This window comes from Melospiza georgiana, chromosome 2 (genome assembly GCF_028018845.1).
Source record: "Melospiza georgiana isolate bMelGeo1 chromosome 2, bMelGeo1.pri, whole genome shotgun sequence".
Lineage (NCBI taxonomy): Eukaryota > Metazoa > Chordata > Aves > Passeriformes > Passerellidae > Melospiza > Melospiza georgiana.
The window spans coordinates 34,796,452-34,820,071 of NC_080431.1; the positions used below are offsets into that span (position 1 = coordinate 34,796,452).

Genomic DNA, 23,620 nt, shown 5'->3' on the forward strand with positions numbered 1-23,620 from the left:
TGCTGGCTCATATTCAATCGACTGTCAACCAGCACCCCCAGGTCCCTTTCCACCTGAGCATTGTCCAGCCACACCGTCCCCAGCTTATATCGTTGCAGGGGGTTATTGTGGCCAAAGCGCAGGACTCAGCACTTGGACTTATTGAACTTCATCCCATTAGATTCTGCCCATCCATCCAACTGTTCCAAGTCCCTCTGCAAAGCCCTCTGTCCCTCTAGCGGATCTACACACTTTCCCAGCTTAGTGTCATCTGCGAATTTGCTAATAAAAGACTCTAAGCCCTCATCCATGTCATCAATAAAAATATTAAACAGAACTGGCCCCAGCACAGACCCCTGAGGGACACCACTGGTGACTGGTTGCCAGCTGGATGCAGCACCATTCACCACCACTCTCTGGGCCCGGCCAACCAGCCAGTTCTGAACCCAGCAAAGAGTGCTCCTGTCCAAGCCATGGGCTGCCAGCTTGTCTAGCAGTATGCAGTGCGAGACAGTGTCAAAGGCCTTGCTGAAATCCAAGTAAACAACATCTACAGCCTTCCCTGCATCCACTAGGCGGGTTACCTGGTCATAAAAGGTGACCAGGTTGGTCAAACATGACCTACCCCTCCTAAATCCATGCTGGCTGGGTCTGACACCCTGGCCATCTTGTAAATTTTGCGTGATGGCGCTTAATATAAACTGTTCCATTATTTTGCCAGGTATAGAGGTCAGACTGACTGGTCTGTAATTACCAGGATCCTCCTTTGCGCCCTTTTTGTGAATAGGTATCACATTGGCCAGCTTCCAGTCATCCGGAACCTCACCAGTGAGCCATGACTGTTGGTAAATGATGGAGAGTGGCTTTGCAAGCTCGTTTGCCAGCTCTCTCATTACCCTGGGGTGGATCCCGTCTGGTCCCATAGATTTATGAATATCCAAGCATTTCAGCAGTTCTATGACTGCCTCCTCTTGGATAATGGGGGACCATTCTTCTCCCTGTCACCATCAACCAGCCCAGGCGGGCAGGTGTCTTGAGGGCAAGTCATCTTCCCACTAAAAACTGAGGCAAAATAGGCATTAAGCACTTCTGCCTTTTCCTCATCTTCAGATACTAAGTTCCCTCCTTTGTCCAATAAAGAACAAAGGCTGGTCTTACCTTTCCTTCTACCATTAATGTATTTGTAAAAACATTTTTTATTATCCTTTACAGAAGTTGCCATTCTAAGTTCAAACTGAGTTTTGGCCTCCCTAAATTTTTTTCTGCATGCTCTAGCTGCCTTCTTGAATACTTCCTTAGAGACCTGACCCTTCTTCCAACGCTGATACATCCTCTTTTTATTCTTAAGTTCCTCCAAAATCTCCTTGCCCAGCCAGGCTGGACGTTTACCCCGTTGACTGATCTTTCGGCACACAGGGATGGTCTGTTCCTGTGCCCTCAAGATCTCTGTTTTGAGGTATGCCCACCCTTCCTGAACTCCTTTGTTTTTTAGGACTGCTTCCCAAGGGACGCTCTGAATAAGTCTCCTAAACAGGCCAAAGTCTGCCCTTCAGAAGTCCAATGCAAGAGTTTTACTGGTGCTCTTCCTGACTTCACCAAATATTGAGAACTCTATTATTTCATGATCACTCTGCCCCAAGCGACCTCCAACCACCACATCTCCCACCAGCCCATCTCTGTTTGCAAACAGCAGATCTAACATAGTCTCTCCCCTGGTGGGTTCACCCACCAGCTGCAACAAAAAGTTGTCCTCCATACATTCTAATAATTTCCTGGACTGCCTCTTTATTGCTGTATTAAGTTCCCAGCAGATGTCTGGTAGGTTAAAGTCACCCACAAGAACAAGGGCTGATGATCTTGAAACATTACCTAGCTGCTTATTTATACACACTGATAAGATTCCTCCTGAGCCTCTTCGTCTCCAGGCTCAGCAGCCCCATATACAGAATACCTCTATATATATATATATCAGCCTCTCCATGTATGGAAGATGCTTCAGTCTCATATTCATCTTTGTGGCTGGCCTCACTTCAGTCACTCCCTAATTTTCTCATACTGGGCAGCCCAGAACTGGACAGAGCACTTCAGATGGGGTCTCAGCAGTGCTGAGAAGGGATGGATCACCTCCCTCAAACTGCTGGCAGCACTTTTCCTAATGAAACACAGGAGGCTGGTAGCGTTCTTTACTGTACAGGTGCATTTCTCCTGTTCAGCTTGGTGTCCTCCAGGAGCCTCGTCCCTTTCTTCCAAAGCTGCTTCCCAGTCAGTCAGCCTCGAGCAGCTGTTGATGCATGGGGTTATTCCTCCCCAGGTACAAGACTTTTCCCTTTGTTGAACTTCATCAGATTCCCCTCAGGTCAATTCTTTAATCTGTTCCTTTGAATGGCACAACCATTTGGTGTATCAGCTGCTCCTCCCAGTTTAGTTCCGTCTGCAAACTTGCCGAGGGTAAACTGTTCCATCACCCCATCCATTAATGAAGACATTAAAGAGTATCTGCCCCAGTATCAACCCCTGGGGGTCAGAGCACTAATGATTTGCCTCCAGCTGGGCTACTGGTGACAATCCTTTGGGCCCAGCCACCCATCCATTTTTCAGTCTTCCTCACTGTGCGTTTTGACAGTTTATACTTAAGGATGTTGTAGGAGACAGTCTCAAAGGCTTTGGTAAATTTGTAGACATCATCCAATGTCCTATCCATATCCTGTCAATCTGGCTGTCCTATTAAGGATGACAAGTAGGTTAACCATTACTCCCAATCAACTTTTTCTCCATTTGTTTGGAATATAGTTTCTAGGATTAGTTACTCCATCACCTTTCCTGGGATGGAGGTAAGGCTGACTAACCTGTATTTCTCTGTCTCATCCTTTTTACTCTCTTTAAAGATATCACTTTATTAAAGCAATTCTGGCTGTTTATAGCTAGTCAATTCCAGGAAAAATAATAGGAAGAAAAATAAGGCTCAAAATAAAGTCTATTAAATTCTTCTTTCTGCTAGCATTCTATGCCCCAAGGAAGACCTTGCTTTCTTTCCAACATTAGACAGCTGATTAAAAAATAACAAGACAAAAGTCTCTCTTAATAGAAGATAATTATGCCTATTTTTTAGAAGACACATAACTTAAATATTCTTTCAGGATTAGACTGAGAAGAACAGACTTGAGAGCTTCCACAATATTTAGATATATTGATATTTTTGTTGTCTACAACTGTTTGAAAATTTCTTGGAACATAGTGAAGACACAGCATTTTTGAAAATCCCATTCTGAATTTATGTAGGCTTATATTACATATAAAAAATACATACAAGAATTTAACCAAACCTGTAGCACAGATTCCTCACTTTCAAAATAAGGAAATGCCAGAATTTTGTGATCTTTTTTTTTTGTGTTTCTGATTCCCACATTTTTATATGCATATGTATCTTTTAGTATCATGGTCACATACTTCATTTTCCTTCAGATCCCAAAATCATCAGTGCTCAGAATAGCCAATGAACAACTAATCAATATTCTTTTTCATCTCTTTTTATTCAATATTAAACTCAGACACCATTGATCTTTTGGGAATCAAGAACAAAACTCATATGCAAATTTTGCAGGGAAAATTCAACTATAAAGCCCTGCGAATTTTAGCTTTCTCTTTTCTCCTTTTCCTTTCCCCTTTTCCTTCATCTTTTGCCGGACCTCAGACCCACTTCCCCTTCTCTCAGGTCCTCTGTTTGTTCCACTGCAATGACCCTCTCCCTTGCAGGTTACTCAATGGGTGGCAGCACAAGTCTTCAAACAGCAAAACGAAACTCTAGCTAAGAGCACAGACACTCCCTCAGCCAGCCTGGCTTTCAGCTGCCAGGGCAGCAGGCATGGAGACAGAGGGGGGGAACAGAGAGCTGAGGATGGTGCCAAAGCAGGACTTGGGCAATCCAGGGTGACACTGGATTAAACTGCTGTTGAATCACACTGTAAATGACACTGGAGTGTGTCTTTCATGGCCTGGGGTAGTGACATTAACCCATACATAAAGGGAGTGGGAAAACGCTCCTGTGCTGGGGATAGTAGGCTCCATCCACACCAAAACTTTGTAGATCTTGCTGAAATACCTCTTTGTCCTTCTGCCTTAACATTGACAGTGGTTTCAATAACAGAATGGGGGTGGCATGAAACAATTTATTAAAACTTGTAAAAAAATTTCCATGGATTTTCTGTTAGCTTGGTTTTTGGTTTGTTGTGGTATTTTGGTTTGGGGTTTTTGACATGTGCGTAAGACTTAAATGTGGTATTAAGTTCTTGTGCATTCATCAGGCTGTACAGTGCCCTCCACAGGATTTCTTTGGCTGTACACAAGCTCGGAGACCAGCATGTGGCAACTCAGGCTGAGCAGAAAAGAAACACAGGATGAGTCTGCAAGGTGCTCTGTAACAATGGGCACTTTGAGCTGTAATCCAGAGTGTAAGAACCACATAACCTCTTCTTCAGATTATCCTAATAATGCAACTGTTCTTGTTTCGTATGGTACAGCTCTCTTAAACTCCTATTACACTGTATCTGCACGAGCATTCACACAGATGTTTGCTAAAAAATTTCTGTTCCAGCTAAAAAGCATAGGGTGCACTATGCACTGAGCAATATATGGAGATATACAGACTTCAGGAACAGAAGTGGTATTAAATATATGACAATATGTAGGTGTGAAAATACAGAAACACATGAATAGTTGCACAGCCCACACATCTCCACTAAATTCTGCAGAATAGCATCAAATAATGCACAGGTATTGAGATGATGAACAGATGCTGCACTTATATTTGTCAGTCAGCAGAGCTGTGGGAGGCAGAATTAAAGGCAATTTTGAAACAGTAACAAGAAAGTGAAAGATAAATTCCAGATGGGACACAGAGTTGGCACTGCTCTGCTGACCCAAGCAGAAAATGGAACAAGCTGTAAATTACTAGAAAAAAAGAGTTTTGTAAAAGGAAGCCATGCTATATAGGCATTAGTGTTCTTTCCACACCACACAGAGCTTAGAGCATGAATATACATCAGATTTAAATACTCCTGCAAAGTGTTAAAAAAATCCTTTACATATGGTTATTTACACAAACAGCAATGAATGAATAAAAAGACTGCACAGCTACATGTATCATTAGGCAGGATACTCTAGATTCTCACATTAACACTTGCATAATTATATATGAAACTTCCAAACATTAAATTTTTTTTTCTCTGTTCACTTCTTTAAAACTCACAAAAAGTAATGAAATTCTCTTTTAAAATGGCAGACTGCTGCGTGCCTAAGCAAACCATTATTTGCTTGCTCATAATCATCCTTCCCCTGTCTGTTAGAGTCACTGATGCATTAATTGCTTATCAAAACCTGAAACAGTTCATGAGTCACTCTGAAGATAAAATAAATATTAATGAGCCCATTTCAATGAAATTCCCATCCTCTGCCTCTTAAAGCTGAAATACTATATTTATTACATGCCAGAGTTAAGTCTTGATACCTAATAAATGGGAAAATATGAAATATACTGACTAGATAACCATTTTTCAAGGGATCATATTGCATTATAGTCTTATTTGACCAAATTAGTGATCAAAGAAAGAAAGGACTGGTCAATTATAACAGAAACTAGGTGAAAGAGATGTCTAGGTCTGGTGCAGTTGGAGTCAAAAATGAAGTATGTGGGTTTTGAAGCTGGGAAATGCTTCTATATCAGATGATTTTTAATGTAGCCTTAGTAAACACATGATCTTCAAACAAACACACTGGCAACAAATATCATTACAAATGAAATTTTAGGAATTCTTTACATAGAAGTTTTAGAAATTCCTTACATTGAATAAAGGATGGGGAGAAGGAAGCCATGCAGTTTTCAGGAATATCAAATTAAAGTACTATATTTTGGATCAATATGGAATTTTCATTAAGCAAAAACACTAAGTGGAGGGCTCTTCACCCATTTAAAATTCAGTGAAATATATACTATTTTGCACTGTAAAAACTGTCATTTTGAAAACATGAATGTGCTGAGAGATTTTTAAGTCTGGGCCAATGATAACATACTGTTGAAAATCCAAGTCGAAAACTTTTCAAATTAAATGACACAGGATGAAGTAGGAAACACAAGTCCATCCCTTGAACCTTTACTTGCTTGTTCTAGCTTGTTCCTGGAAAGGGTAGGCAAGAAAGATCCCAAAGAAATCAAAGGAACAACAGGTTATTTCCCTAAAAGGCAACTGTAGGTCTGAAATAACTTGGGAATTAGAGAGACATCAGTGAACCATTTTGAGTCAAAATCAGTGAAAAACCCTTTTACAAAAAAAATGACAGCTTTTCTCAAGAAGTTGAGCAGCAGGATAGTATGGCTCATGAAGGTGGCTGGTATAAAGCTGATATAGTGGGAAATCTGAAGAAATGAACCCTGCTATTCACAGATTACAGCAGGATAAAGAACCCGTTTTATCAGACTCTGGGTTTTAGTGAGAAATGAAGAAACCTCTATATCTGATATTAGGCTAAGCTGTTTATTGTCAGAGGTCATGTCAGCTGCTGAGCAGAAGACACAGCTTTAACTTCAGCTAATCAGTTTTGAGGCATTCTAGAAGTGCTCCTGCACCTCAGCTGATGTCACAGCACAGGGACACCCAGACAGCCTCTTTGGGGTGTACTAGAAAACTAAAGGCATCTCCCCAAACCAAGCTATCCGATCCAGTACTTAACACAGAATATGCCACTGTCAGTGAAGTCTGCATGTAATAATACAAGAAAAAATGTGGATTAAATAAAATACAGGAAATATTTGGATTTTGGTAGTTACCCTCATAAATTAGCATATATACTAGCTTTTTGCCCTAAAGTGGAGTTAAATACTGTCTACTTTCCATAACAGTATCCTAAAATTCTTAACACAGTCAGAGCTAACAGAGCTCTCACACAATTTTTTTTTCTCTTAATTCTAAGATAGGACTCATTTCATGTTCCAAATGAACTGTGCTGCTTCCTCTGAAATATTCCAATTTCCAAGATTATGGAAATAATATATGCAAAGTCATAGGTCCTTTAAGGCAGGCCAGAGGTATCTAAAATAAGGATTGTTTACATTTATCATAATGTGCACATAAGATAATAATCAAATAACTTTCTTATGTTCATGAAAAGTATCTTTTGTGCTCCCAGAAACTGCTTAGTAAAATAAAGCTGAACTCAGATACAAATGTGTACCTCACCATAGAAATGGCCAAACAAGTAACAGCTGTCAGTGATACCTTTCCTACTTTTCGTGTTTGCCCTGAGTGTGGATAAAACCAGCGCCTTACCTGCTCAGATACCTCTGGCCCGTTGATCCGAGCCTGTACCAGAGCGTCGTGAACGAGGGAATGGAAGTTCAGCAGCACGTGCTCGATGCTGTGTGCTCCACTCAGGGCTCCTGAGAGCTGCTCCAGGGCCTGGATGTAGCCCTGCCAGTGGAGATCAACTTCTGCTAGGAGGGCCAGGCAGCCCCGGAGGATGTTGAGGCAGTAGCCCAGGCAGGGCTTGCTCAGCGTCAGCCCCTGGCAGTGGGGGCAGTACTGCATCCTCAGCAAAGCCCTGCTGCACTCTCTGGAGAAGGGCAGGTGGTCTGTCGTGTTGATCACTTCAACCCCCAGGTTCAGAGCCTGCAAGAAGCTCCGGCTGGGTAAGAGGGATCGTCCCATCTGCCCTACGGCCTTTCTGGGAATGCTGCCGAAGGGCCTGATGTCTCTTCTCGCCGCTCGGAGGCACTCCGCGTACTCCAGGGAAATGTCAGTCGGACCAGGGTTAATCTCATGGTTGTACACTACTGGAAACAGGGTGTCAAAGAATCTATTCACAAACTCCTCTGTGCTGGCGTCTGCGCCAAATAGGAAGAGCCCAACATCTGTGAAAAACTCCTGCACGTGCACAGCAGCCTCAGCAGCCATGTTTCTATATGCATTGCAGAAAAGTGTGCTTGTGTAATTCTCAGCCAGCCTGATGAGCATTTCAAAGGTTTCTGCAATAAATCAATAAATAAATCATTATTTTTAAGTTTTTTAAAAAAAGAAATTAGAGTAAGAACATACAACAATTATATTAGGACAATTTACATATATCACAAAATAATTTTTGCATTAGAATTTTTGAGGAGACAAACTTTGCACAAACTACAACAACTGTCAATTCTATATAGGGAAGCACCTTACATGTAATGTTGCAACACAATTAATAATCCATATTTTCTTTGCAGGTTGCATTAAACACAACCTAACAAAAATATATAACAGGAAATAATTGTAAGCTGAGTTATTAAGTTACAAAATACAGAAAAGTCCTATTGTATCTGACTGTGCATATAAGCACATGAGCTCTCATCTCACGACTCAATCTGCAATAAGAGCTGAATGCCATTCCTCTTACCATCCTAAATGGATGGGCAAAATTAACATTAAACAATATAAACAACTGTTCAATTCTATTAAAACTTAATAACTCTTAAAGATCAGTTTTTATTTTGTGTCTTCCAGAGGAAGCAGATGTTCCAAACACACATAAGAACATGATTTTAAGCAGTGTTGTTTCGTCTGGCAGTTGGTATGGTCAAGAACTGCTTTCCTCAGGAACTGATGGATATTCCCTTTCTGAGCCTCAAAAACTGGATAATGAATAAAGCCTGAATGGACAAACTTGCATTTCACACTTTAGGTGGTAATCCTTAAATACACTGAGTAGTGTTTAATAAAGCAGTTTAAGTATACTGGAAAAATATCCTCTTCTGACTTGATCTATGATTTGCAGGTAAGGAAAAACATCAGCTTTCAAAACACAAAAAAGAATGTCTGCATTGAGGAATTCCCTAGATCTGCCTGAGAAGGTTGCACTTTAGGGAAGGCAATGAAGCAATATATGGATCAAAAAGAAATTTGGCTTAGAGTTGAGAACAGAAACACAGAAAGACATATTACAAATATTAACCCATTTTATACACTGAATGGCTACAACTCAGTAACATCTATTTCAAGTTTTACAAGTTTTCATGTATTTTTTCCCATTTGTTTTTAAATAAGACAGTAAAAATAAAGTAAGGAAAAGCATGAAGTACAGTTAATACTGGCTAAACAGTGATGTTAAATACAGGCAGAATCAAACAGTGTGAAACCATGTCAAGCAATTTCAGAAGCAATCTGAATTCTGCTGGTCAGTCACTGACTGAAAAGTATAGTAGAAAAACCAGAATAAATGTAAAAAAGACAAGACTGGCTACCACATATTTTAGAAATACCTATGCATAAGAGCCTTATATTATGATAAAATGTTTGTTCCATTCAGGTCAGTGAAAGGATTTTTGCTGACTGCAGAGAGTTTGAAATTGCATGCCTTGTGAAAAGATTACGTATACTTCATATTCAGTCCGTCTTTTCTCCAATAAAAGAGAGATACATGCTTCTAAATCACAATCATTCCTCCGCTATCTTTAAGTCTTAGTTTCATATTTCATGCCACTCTTAAATTGAATTTGCTGTTCTCTTTTCTATTCTTCTAGCATTCACACATGTAAGAAAAAAGTGTTGACAGCTCACAGTAAGGAGTCAGAAAGTGCATCTCACTTGTGTGGCTTTTGGGGGTTTTTTTATTGCTATGTCACATACATATGTGAACTTCCCCTTAAGTGAATTTCACTACAATCATTCATAGATGCCAAATTCATAATGTCAAAGAGATAATGCCAAAAATCAAAGAGATTAATTTGTTTCAAAAGTCATACTCCTAAAGTCAGTACCCTTCATGAAGCTAGGTTCCCACCAATGGAGACCTATTCAACACAGAAAAACCTCTTGGGTTCATCCTGTGAGTGAAAACGCAGAAGTGCCAGCTGAGTACCTCTGCAGCTCCCAACACCTCCACCAGCCCTCACACCTCATCCCTGAGCTATGGGAGACCCATTTCCCTCTGGGGCAGACAATGAGGCACAACAAATCAAACAGGGCAGATTAAACTGATAAAGATGCCCACTTTAAGGCACCTGAACCAAGGATGAGATCTCCACCAGCTGTACAGGCAGTTTGGAAACTCAGCTCCCATAAAGGCAGGAGTACATGGGAAACTAAATTACAGCCCTACATTATTAAATATCTAACTGTAATATATCTCATTTTTACTGGGGGAAATAAGGAATGCAAAGAACAAGCAGGCCTACTAGAGAAATTTTATTTAGTCACCTAAGAGTGTTTGATAGCATTTTTAATGGTAGATGTCATTTTTATTTGCCTGTCTAAAAGATCATTTGTGTTCTGCAGGTCTTGTGTCATATCTGTAGGCTCTTTATTATAAACATTCTGCATTTAAAATGATACTAGATGGCTGTGCTGAGACCACTGAACTAAATGCTAGGTAACTAGTTATCACAGACTTGACAACACTTTATATAAAATCCTGGAGCAGCCTAGAAAAGCAAAGACCAAAAAAATGAAGTAAAATTGATTCTTGGTTTAGATGGCTTAAAATAATAAAATGTGAGGAAAATTATTTTTTTTTAATTATTACTTTCCTAGATAGAAACCATAAAATCTGTGATCTAAATGTCTGTTACAATCCATGGCTGCAGTATCCTATTACCAAGTGCACAAATACTAGTTGAAAGAATAAATCATGCTGCATGTGGACAATCAATAGATTTTACAGTGTGGTCTAAACAATAACAAATCTTCAATACTGAACTATATTTCTGGTGCCTCAGCAACCCCCAGATGAATGAGTACAATAATCAACTACATAATTTAGTGACTATTTCTGCCTTTCTAAATAGATTGTGATGATACTGGCCACTTGTGTTTACAATTCTGCATCATGCTTTTAATTGTCATTTCATGATTTCTTACAGAATTTGTTAAGTTTTTTTTCTACTGACACATTTTCTACTTTATAAGCATGGCTATTTCAGAGATTTGTTTTGCTCTTAGCAAATTTGCTAACAGAGAGCAAATCACACCTATGTTTACTTTCAATATTGAATAGCTCCTGTGAATACCTTACGATGGCAATCTATGTCATTTACAGCACATTTTTGAAACTTCAGTGACAAGTTATACTGGTTCAATACTGCAAACTAGCAATTTGTTTATCTTTTAAATCTATGGGCTGAGACTAACATAATCAGCATTAATTACTCAGCAACATAAAAGAAGTGATGAGTTTTCAAACAGTATAAATGTAATACATATAAAATACATTTTAAGTATAACTAAGATGAGCTAGACAAGCTCTTTCTATTGTTATCAAATGATTTTTAATCTTCAGGGTCAGTGTCTCTTATCTGCATAATTTATGTGATCATCATATTAACTGCTATGCAATATCCTATAGATACTTTGTGCAACCCTACTATTATTAATGTCTAGTTTTTACACAGATGACGTCAATTTTGTTTTTCTTTGGTGACAATTAAAACAATTGTTTGTACATTCCTAAATCAAATTTCAGGGCTGTCAATATTTTAACCAATTCTTTTTTTTAAGAACAGTAGTATTTCTCTTCCTGATTTTACTAAGAAAAAAACATGAGGCTAAAAATTTATAGATGAGAACTTGTTTGTTTTATGTATAGCATTTTTTCAGCTGATATCAGTACATATATACATTATTTTTTTATACTAGTGTGTTTAGCAAAGTGATTACAAAGTGATGTAAAAATAACTATCATGTCAGTGCTTTAAAGGGTTTGCTCTCTGCCTTTAGCCTTTCAGTTCCTTGGAGCCATGGGTAGTTCTAAATTACAAAGAAGTTCCAAGGTATCAATAGTCCAGTGGATAAATGGGTTTAAAATAAAAATCAGATGAATACACATGACTTGTTTACTAGAACAAAGAGAACAAGTCCAGCTTTTTATTCCTGCACATTAATCAGATTTAATGGAAATATTGCACTGAATGAAATAGAATTTGGATTAGATTTTCAATCAGCCCTGCAATTCTCACCCGTAATAGTTTTGGCAAAGGGTCTTTATACTATAGATACCTTAGAAAATTAATTTGAAATACATTTCTATTTGGTGTTGTAAAACAACTACACTTTTTAAATTTTACCCTTTCTTTACACAGATGTTCTATAAGTCTGCTAAATGAGACAATGCATGGTTCTAGATGCTGAGCACTACCTTTTGAAGAACGTACGGTATGTAACGCAGACATAGTCTAATAAATAAAAAAATCCAGTATTAGTAGTGGTCCAACAAGTTGTGAAGTCTTATAATTTGGTAATAATTCACCAGCCTAAATTACATATTACAAATTAATTCATATTTAGGGTAACAGATAGAACTCAATAAATAATTACCAGACAGGTTAAAATCCATCCTTGATTTATGACATTGTATTTAGCAAGACTGCCTTTCACAGTCCAGAGGAGATCCAAAATTGACGAGCCTGGACTATCCGAAGGGTCAGCCCATAATATACAGGAATCAATAACTAAATCCAAGCAAACCTGGAAAACCTACACGTGTTATAAATGTATTAGGATTTGAAAAATTCTACGGGAAAGTATTGCCAGCTGCCATTGATGTTTGGTGATCTTGTAGGTTTTTCTTCTGTTTATGGGTAGCACAAACAAACCAGAAGCATCATGCTCCCTCTTCTAAAGATTTATAGTACAATCAAATGTACCTTGCATGCATTATCCTTCCAGAGTCACAACAAATGTCTCAGGTACAAGTTACAGCCAGGTAAGCAAAGGCATTCAAAAGTTATGAAAAAAAAAATAGTGGAGAAGAAATTAATCCAGACAGCATTACATTCATTCTATATTTTTTTTAAATGCCTCAAACAGAGAACTATGGGTAGGTGGAAAATTCAGTGTAGTTATTCCTATTTAGCAAGTGACAGATATAATGCAAAATCCCTGAATCATTTAGAATATCAGAAAAATGAGCTGGAATGATCGAGTCTTCAAGACATATAAATGAATTATAAAGAATGAACTCATTAGGGCATTACCTGTGAAGGTTATACGGGAGAGAGATCAATAGGGTGATAGTCAAACAGATTTGGGACTCACTGAAACTTCTCCTCATTAATACAAATTTCAAATTAATCCATTTCACAGACTGCAGACTCACCAATGAAGTCAGTAAGAAAACAGGTATAACAGATGAAACCTGTAGCATAACCAACTTTGTGTTGCCAAAGGGCAGCGATGCACCTCGGGCTTTTATAGCTCAAAGTACTCATAACAGACTTTAGAGTTTGCCAGGTCTTGTCTGGTCTTGAATTTAATTTAGCTGTCTTTGAAAAAACACAAACATTCAACAAACTTGAATTAGAATTGGTTGACCATTGCCTAAGTTGCTCTGTGTTCAGTGGCATATTATTGATATACTCAAGGAGTTTCCTACATATCCTGTGATTTGGAGTTTGGTTTAGTCATTCTGTATTCTCTTTAGTTGGGGCTTGTGTTGGGGATTTTTTCTTAGCATCAGGACACAAGGAAGTTGGCATAGGACAGCTTTAGTTGGAATATTAATAGGAATTAGCAATCATACATAGTCATACATAATTCAGGCTATAAGCATTATTTACACTAAAAAGAACTGTTGCACTTTGAAATGAAATAGCAAATTGTCTCAAATCCATATGTAAGGTGTGTTCTTCTTTTTTTCCCCCAAAGAAATTGTGAAAACTCATAAGAAACTCATTTCCAAGTCAACCAATACATAGAATGTAGAGAAATGTCCAAAGCCAGGTAAGATGAATTTCACTCATTTTCGTGCTTCATCTTTTCACTAGTCTGAATTGGTAAGTGTACTTCTCATTCTTGTTTAATAATCAACTCAGTATCATCACGCAGTGTTAATTTTTCCTGACTAAACCTGACACAAGCTATTTTGCTATGTAGAATTTGCTTTCTAAATCAGCAAATTTAGGTGTGTTTTCCTTTCCTTCTCCATCTTCTCAGGTATGCACTTGAGAAACAGCCCTACAATGGAAAAGGTCAAGTTCCAGTGATTTGACGTGATGATCCAAATCTTGTCATTTGCTTGGGGGTTTTTGGCAGGTTTTTTGTCTGTTTGCTTGTTTTTGTTGGGGTTTTTGGTTTTTTTTGGTTTTGGGGGGGTTTTGCTGGTTTCGTTTTTTGGTTTGGTTTTTGTTGTTGTTTTGTTTTTCAATAAAATGTTGGAATAAATTTATTTTTTATCCAGTTCTTTGGAGTTACATTTATTTTTTTATGACTTAATGGAAATCATCACAATTGATTCAGAAGATTATTTTTGAACTTTTCAGTGAAACTTGCTGCTGTGGATTTTAAAATATCTAGCCTTTGAATTTGTTATTTAACATACTCCTAAGTGGAATGTAAAGTATTTAATCCTACCTCGACAGATCATATTTTAATACTGAATGTCTGTCATATGAATGAAAGAATTAATGAATAATGCAAGGTTATCATTTTATCTAGTTATAAGCAATGATTCCACTTTTCTCTCAAAACTGTTCTTTCCTTTACTTTTCAGTCTGGTGTTATCCTTTTAATAGTGATGACTATGGAACCATTCATCTTGTCATTTTGGAAGCAACATGAGCAGATTGTCTTCTATGGTGTCAGGAGAGAAATAACTAGCAATTAACAGAGCTCAACCAAACCATTTTCTTTTCCTCTAGAATTCTGCTTGCGTTCTCTCGGATTTTGCATTGCACTCAAGGCAATTCTTTCCCAGAGGAAATATTTCCAAATTCTGAATAGATCGCTTACTGCTGTGGAACAAAATATGCTCAGAGTTGGAAGCAGGGCATTCCAGGGAATCAGAGCTTTAAAACTGGTATCTTATAACAAAATTGTTTGAAAATATTTTGACATAAACTGCCGTGCATGGTTTGCAAAAGGACATTAAATTGATACCGATTTAAGATAACCATTTTTACACATTTGCCATAATAAATAAGGACAGCAAGTCATCTCAGATGTATGAAAACATATTGTTCAGAATTTATACCAGGATGATGTTGAGATAGGAGGGCCAGAAAATTAACAGATTAGAAAGATAAATTCATTTCACATAATTTTCAAACTATATATATGTGAGTTAAGAAGCACTTCTAAGGCATGATTCATCTTTCTGACAACCTTAAACTGAGATGAAGTGCTCACTGGAAGTGCTTGTTCCTCTCACTTTTACTATAAAGGGATGTGATATTGAAGCCCTAAGATTTTTGTAGGGAACTGGCATAAAGGGAGGTGTCCTTAAACATAATTCAGTACTGCAATTTATACAAATAAAGAGCTTGGATGATCAAGCTTCTATCAAGTGGTCTTAATGGTAGATAAATTACAAACTTCTTATGTATTTATGCAAATCTTTTTTTCCTCTTCACACTTGTAATCTGCTTTTCTTAGAATGAAATATATGGTTGGCTCCAGGGAGCTGCTGGAGCATTATGTCTATACATGTTACTTTTATAGGAATTAATTATTTGGGAATCACAGAGAAATTGCACTTGAAAAGAAAGAACAACCTCATGAAGATTTCCATAAAGCTACGATGATGACTGACATGAGATGAAGCTTTTGTCTTTCTGTTTAAAAGTTTAAAACCTGACTTTCTATTTATTTTTTAAATTTTCCCAGTTTTATGGTGACAATACTCACTCATCTTCAGTAAGCTGGGGGGGTATACAAATTAAAGTGAAATGTCAATCAGGTTCTAGCACATGCAACACTATGGATCAACATTTCTTGCACATCAAACAAGTAAATATATTCATTTTGTATCACTGATTATTTAATCTCACAGGTTTTTTCTAAGTGTTGATTGAGATTCGGTGAATTCCTGCATCTGACAGTCAGAGGAATTCAACACCAAAAATTATCAGACCAGTAAGTCAAAGGAATTTAAGGAGACTGTTTACTTGACATATGACTACATGTAATAGGTTTCAAAGATCCTCAAGAGAGCATGGTAAGGGATTAGATGGATTTATTATCTTTCAATTCACTTTGCTTAACTTCAAATTTACTGAAGAGAAAAAAAAATATGAAAAAAAGATCCTTAAGGCTTCATTTCTTAAACAAACATCCATGTTTTTCATGGAAGATGCAAGAACAATGAATTTTATGACTGCATCTATACTGCACTGAAGTTAGTTCTGTATTCCTTTGTAAATATTGGATATCAAGAAGAAAAACTGTATGTCTCTATGTATAGCTCTGGTATATTGGTGATTAGTGACCTTAGCACTGTTCATGATTAGTGATATGTGCAAAATTCTGCTTAACACAGGTGATACAAAAGGCATTTTGGTCTATGCCATGTATTTCAGTACCTATTTTGACACGTGATATAAAAAAGAATGAAGTATGCACTTCCGAGTTTCAGACAGGTAAGTAAATGCAGCATTTCTCACTTGACAAGGCTCAAATGAAGTGGATAACCAGGCAGCCAAATGTTCTCATTCACAAGTAGAAGCAGAAAATAAAATAGCCCCTGTGAAAAATGTAAAACTCCAGTTCTCTAAACCAGCTAGGAAAGCACATACAGTTGATCTAAGTTAAATGAAATTCAGAAGATACTTGTACTCTAGGGAAATCCCAGGAAAGAGTAATTGCTTCTAGAACGACAAATGTATGACATATTCTGTGCAGCTGCTTTTGATGATAACATCTTAAAATCAAGCATTGGTACGGATTGGAGCAGTTCACTCTACTTCAATTCATCCTTCCTTATCCAGTATGAATCCTGACTTTATACAATTAATTTCTACATCAACTAATGACTCATTCTTTAGAAAATAAGGATAAAATAATACATGTTAAATGGTCCAGAGTTGCTAGTAGCTTTGGCACTTAGAATGAAAGAACAGAGGAACTGTTTAGGTCCCACTGAGACCCCTTCTGTGCCCTGCAGGCCATGAATCTCCAAGCCTTCCCTCTGCTGAGGTGCAGAACAAAGGATCTCCCATCTGATTTCTCAGTCCAGCTCTCTGACCTCACGGCAACAGGGAAGAAGTCAAACCCAAGATTTCTTCATTTAGTCTGGATTTCTTCCAATAGTCTACACACGTTTTCAAGAAGCAGACTACTCTGAAAATTTTTATATCCTGTTTTTAAATACTAATACACTTATACATTTTTAATGAGATTATTATCCCACCTATTATTTTCTGGTTTTGTTTTGCATAATGCCTTTTTATGACTATTAATATACAGTCAGAGCTCACTCAATGGAACAGAGAAAAATTGATGTTAGATTTAAATGCATATCAATTTCCTACTGTGTAATTGCATAAATGTGGGTTGAGTATGGGCAGAATATAATTAAATTATTCTCTTAAATTTTGTATATTAACACTCTTTAGACTTCACCAAGTTCCTTTCAAATACACAAAAGATAATTTGTCTTTTTGAATGATGCTAGTTTCATTTCAGAAAGATTATGAGTATAGTCAGTGCATTCTCTACTTTCACAGTCTAGCTTTACCTGCTTTCACCCCAACGCTGTTAGCAGATGTTCTGCTCAGCCCTGTCCTGCAAGCACTGCTGCCTCACACGTTCTCAAGGCATGGAATGCTTTCCAGGCAGGACCTGGAGATATTAGCTGATGGAAATACATGTCTTCCAAACTACAAGCCCACAGTAATTCCTACCCCATCATGTGATTTGCCCCACTGTACAATGTGACAAAGGTCATGCATTTCTGGCATCACTGAAAAGTGGATCATTACCTCCCCACTCCCTTTACAGTTATGTATCCTAGATTACATAGGACTGGAAGATCTATCACTAAAGAATGAAACCATGTAGAAACACAAGGCTAGAAGGCACTTAAGATGTGTTCTAATCCATCCATTAAACCCAGAGCAGGTTCAACTTGATTTATGACCTTATATTTTAACATCTTAATCTAAACTATCCTTAAGATACTCACATTAACAAAGAAGCCACAACCTACAAGAAAATCATTCCAGTATTTCACCATACTCTCATTTGCTTTTACCAATGAGAACTAATTATTTTCTTCCTCCTCTTACTTATTTCAGATTAGATTCTCTGCAAATGACAGTAGACATCTCTAAAGACCAAATACATCTCCAAAGCAGATTTGTCCACATCTCAGCTACCAGTAGAGAGGATGATGGCATGATTCATCTGACCTAGTTTAGATGTCCACATGGAAATGAGATGAATCATACTGCTTTTCTCCTCTATTTATACAGAGAAAGGAGGGTGATTAGATCAGAGAAACTGGGAGATGAATCTTACTCCTGAAAAATGTTAAAAATCTTTCCTCTTCTTTTTATTCAAAGGATTAATCTTATTTCAGTCATAAGGGGGAGCACATTCTGCCCTTATGCAGTTGAATTTAATTCTAAATACTAGCAAAAAGGAAGTCTAAATTGCCCAAACTATGTGTTTAAGTGGACATGCTGGATGCTTAGGAGTTCCAAATTCATCTCTGCCTGACTAGCTGCTATAAAAATGTTTTGCTAAACTACTTCAGAATTGCATGGTTTCTCTAAGTCATGTTTACGGTGGGAAACACTAAGCTTTATACATTATTTCAACAGAACAACTGCTGAGCCAGTCCTTCTTCAGTCTTCAACTCAATCTTATTCCTGCCTCAGTGCAGAATTCACATACACCTCATTTTGAATTCTAGCTCTATTTTCCACCCTATGAAAGAGCTCTTGCTGCCTTCCCTCACTGAGAGCACACTGATTACTTCACCATTCAACAGAGGGATGAAAATCGTGTCTGTACCTGCCTAAGAACCACATCTGAAGTGCCTTTTTCTAGTCTGACTGTGAACACTTGCTAATCAATCAAATGAACATTTACAAAATTCTTTAGCATCTGTTTAGTGGTAATTTAATCAAGACCACTCCCAAATTACTTTTGAGAATGCCACGTTGAAGATCATAAAGAGACTTAGGAAAGCCAGTTGATTTAACACCTGCGCTTTTCACAAATCCACATTTTGGATCCATTTCCCTACAGGGAAACTTGTAACATTGTTATTGCTTGGTATGTTCTTGTTGTTAGCTTCTAAATAACTCAGATTTTTATTCCCAATAATTGAAATTAGGCTAAGAAGTTTAAAATGGTCTAGTTTCCTCCTTTTCGGTTTAACAAAAAATAAAACATTCATCCTTTTCAGTCTTTTGCTATATCTAGAACTCCAAAGACAAGTACTAGGGCACTTCAGAATGTGAACATGCTTACATCTTACAAGTGCTGCTCCCTAGCTGTACACAGGGGTCCTTTACCTGATAATAGACTGATCAACATGGGTGATAGATGGGCTTGAACAAAGGTAACTGTTTCTAGGGGATCCTGATGGGACATGTGGGAAAATTTTGCCCTTTCCTCCTTTTTTCAATGGATCTGCATCAGAATCTGATTTATGCCCCTAGAGTGATAAAATTGTGATATCATCTATTAAAACACACTTCATGTCTGTAATACAAAGTAAGAGGTTCATTATAGAGCTTTCAATTTTATATTTTCCAGTTCATATGTATCTTTGAAGGCATGCATGTCAATACTGATGAAAGTAGTTTACATTCACTAAATAATGACAATGCCAAACTCAAAATCCTCAAGACAGCAGATAAAGATCACATCTGTTTATCACACCTGTCACATAAGTATACAAGGTAGTGATTCATCTCAGCTACCACCTCAGCTAAATGCCATATTCTCTTTTTCTCAACAGCAGAAACTTATGGGATGTTTAAGGTATGATTCATCTGACACATTTCAGATGTTTATGGGAAAATGAATCATGCAAAAATATTTACGTGGGCATGAATCATGCCAAAAAAGTGCCTCTCTCCATTTTATATTGAGGGAGCTGATGGTGACAAGTTCATCAATCCACTCTATTATATCAATCATCATTAGTTTTGCTATTTCACATGTACATCTTGGCTATCTCAGTTAAAAATTTACTTAAACTTCCATATTGTTGTCTTGGAAGAGCTGTATTTGAATTCCTGCTGTAGAAAATTAGATCAAATTCTGTTTGCTCCAGAGGTTTACTTGTCCAGAGACTATTTTCTTGCAAGTAGATAAAATGTTTTTTATTATGTATTCATCTAACTTCCACTGCATGAATGCAATCTATATCATGGAATAAATTTCTGCTAAAAGTAATGAACTCTTAAAAAAAAATACAACCTGTACAAACAATGAAAAATACGCCTCTACAAATTGGATGCCATGTTCCATTTCTTTTTGATGTCACTTAGTTTAATGTTGATTTAGTAGTCACGTGACATAAATTTGAATGCATCTCCTTTTATTTATGCATATTTACCACTAGACATACAATTAATAGCTTACTCCCAGATTTGTTTCAGATCACTCCTACTAGTTCTTTCCAAGAATGCTTGTATGGTTCTGTAGACAGGCTTACCACAGGGACCACTCTGAAAAAACAGTATAGCTGAAACTGTAAGCTTCAGCACTCTCCACACTCTTTCAATATTGCTCTTTAAAGCTTCCCATTTCCTTCATCCTTCTGACACCCCATGGCATACAGCAAAGTACCTTGGGTTTATTTTGGTAGGTGCAGTTCGGCCCTCCTATTATTGCAGACTAAAAAAATGCATTTAAAAAATATCATGTAAAATCAAGAGTGCACACACAGCCAAGCAGTACATGAAAAGAAAGTTCCATCCTGCTCTAGAAAGAAGTCCTAAGTGGTGTGGACATGAGCCACACTGTATTACTTGGCCAGCAGTCTGATATTTCTAGAGACCTGTGCAGTTAGCAATGCCGATGCAGCAAACGTTCAGTGCTGGGCAAACTTTCTCCTGTAATGTTGAGGGCCATGCTGTAGTATTTTCTTGCTCTTGTGTACCTTTCATTTAACTTCTGAATATTGTATATAGTTTCAGAACTCCTCACAGGGCTCCCTCACCCTCTGCTAATAGAGATTAAACAGATAAAAGAGGTACAGGAGAGAAAAGCAATACAAATCGTGTACTGTCTATTGAAGACTGGAAGTAGCACCACTATTCTCCATTCAATTTACCAAATGCCTTTCAATTCCTTGTCAAATCCAGTTTGACAAGAAGATCAAATGTTAAACTATTTTCTCAGTTGGCTACTTAGTAGTGACAAAACCACAGCTCTTTTCCACACTGGAGTCTATGAAGAATGGGATGGGAGTAGGAAAACCAAGAGCACCAATCTGCTGTGACCATCCAAGGAGAGAAAATTTTTGTTTCAGTTCCAATAGTATGTTTCTTTTAAAAGAAAGCCATGGAAATTAGTCCCACTTTAATCCTGAGGGATGAGTGATAATCCCAGCTCTTGAACACAGACTGTTACTCTGAACACAGGATATACAAAAGATCACAGAATCACAGAAGTTCAAGACTGGAAGAGACCTATAAGATCATCAAGTCCAGCCGATGTTCTAACTATTCAACTAGATCATGGCAGCAAGTGCCACATCCAGTCTTTTTTTGAATTCTTCAAGGGATGATGACTCCACCACCTCACTGGGTAAATGATTCCAGTATCTGACCATTCTTTCTGTGAAATATTTCCTTCTTAATTCTAACTTACATCTCGCTTGACGCAGCTTGAGACTGTGTTCTCTTGTCACCCGGAGAAAGAGGCCAACCCCCAGCTCACCACAGCCACCCTTCAGGAAGTTGTAGAGAGCGATGAGGTCACCCCTGAGTCTCCTTTTCTCCAGGCTGAACAACCCCAGCTCCCTCAGTCGCTCTTCGTATGGCTTGTGCTCCAAGCCCCTCACCAGCCTCGTTGCCCTCCTCTGGACACGCTCAATCATCTCAACGTCCCTCCTAAAGTGAGGGGCCCAGAACTGGACGCAAAACTCCAGGTGAGGCCTCACCAGTGCCGAGTACAGGGACAGAATGACCTCCCTGCTCCTGCTGACCACACCGTTCCTGATACTGGCCAGGATGCCATTGGCCTTCTTGGCCACCTGGGCACACTGCTGGCTCATATTCAATCGACTGTCAACCAGCACCCCCACAGGTCCCTTTCCACCTGAGCACTGCCCAGCCACACCGTCCCCAGCTTGTATCGGTGCAGGGGGTTATTGTGGCCGAAGTGCAGGACTCGGCACTTGGACTTATTGAACTTCATCCCATTAGATTCTGCCCATCCATCCAACCGTTCCAAATCTCTCTGCAGAGCCCTACACCCCTCTAGCAGATCTACACTCTTTCCCAATTTAGTGTCATCAGCAAATTTACTAATAAAATACTCTAAGCCCTCATCCATGTCGTCAATAAAAATATTAAACAGAACTGGCCCCAGCACAGATCCCTGAGGGACACCACTGGTGACTGGTCGCCAGCTGGATGCAGCACCATTCACCACCACTCTCTGGGCCCGGCCATCCAGCCAGTTCTGAACCCAGCAAAGGGTATTCCTATCCAGACCACGGCCAGCGAGCTTGTCTAGGAGTATGCTATGGGAAACAGTGTCGAAGGCCTTGCTGAAATCCAGAAAAACAACATCTACAGCCTTCCCTGCGTCCACTAGCCTTTCTCCATAACCATGAAAATCAGTAAAAAACTCCCTTCTCAAATCCCGTGTATGCAGGAATGATTATACTTCCAAAAGGGCAAATAATAAACGGTGAAAACAAGAGGAAGGTGAACAGCAGAGAACTACTCAGTCACTTGAGACTCTTATAAGTGCCCCACTATCCTCTTCTGTGACCAGAAGTTCGTATGGGGAGTTTGTAAATATTTAATATTACAGGAATGTTCTGAGAAGTAATTTCCTTCCTCTCTTTATCAGTGGGTCTTAGAGAGATGACATTTACAGCAGAGACACAGGATCATCCTGTTCTTTCTTGAGACTCTTTTGAATTGCTCTCAGTGGTTCAAGAAGACTCCTCTGTTGATGGAGGACTGTTGATGGAGGACTCTCCTTCTTGGAGACAAGAAACTGCCCTCAGAAACTGGTCATTTGACTCAAAGCAAACAGCAATGAAGGCATCCTCTCCTAGCTGGCAGATAATGCAAATCGATATACTTTAATATATCTTAATGCTACCCTAAAATAAAGATGCAACTAATCACCTGGTAGGAGGCTCAAACCCAGAGGACATGTGCACTTCAGAAGCTTCAACGAGCATTACCTATGTGAAGCGGAGTATAAGAACATTTTTTAAACACCTATTTCTTAGATTCTCTGACTTATTCCTATCATGAGGATTTTTCAAATTTTTTTTCACCTGACATTTTGCTGTATGGTAGGTTCTAGGTGCATAAATTAATTGGCTTTCTGTACATGAGCCATAATCACGGGTCATTTAGGAAGCATGAAAAAATGAAGTAGCATTGTAAGAGTCATTGTGGATCAACTGAAAATATGGGGCTTAGGAAACTTCCATCTACATGAGAAAAGATGACACCCATACATATTTTTTGTGGAAAAACACACCATACCATAAACCATTCCACTGAGCAGACACAGGTCTGTGAACACTCATATTACAGTCATATGTCTTTATAGATAGCACATACAAAAAAAAAGATTCAGAGGAGTAATGAAAAAAGGGCAAAAAAAATCAATATAAAATATTTTTTTTCTATTTCAAGGAGAATGTTCCCTGCTTCTTGGGCTTTACTGGTTTTAGCTTTTCTAAATCCACAATAAATAAT

General features: G+C 38.3%; 1 protein-coding gene across 12 annotated transcripts in view; it reads right to left on the reverse strand.

Annotated features, from left to right (window-relative positions):
• GPC5 (glypican 5) overlaps positions 1–23,620 on the reverse strand; it is a 595,034-nt gene that overhangs the window by 495,614 nt on the left and 75,800 nt on the right. For all 12 annotated transcript variants that reach the window (XM_058045237.1, XM_058045232.1, XM_058045240.1 and 9 more), the window contains one exon: positions 7,299–7,993. In XM_058045237.1, the coding sequence (XP_057901220.1) occupies positions 7,299–7,993 (695 nt within the window). The remainder of the gene's footprint in view (positions 1–7,298; positions 7,994–23,620) is intronic.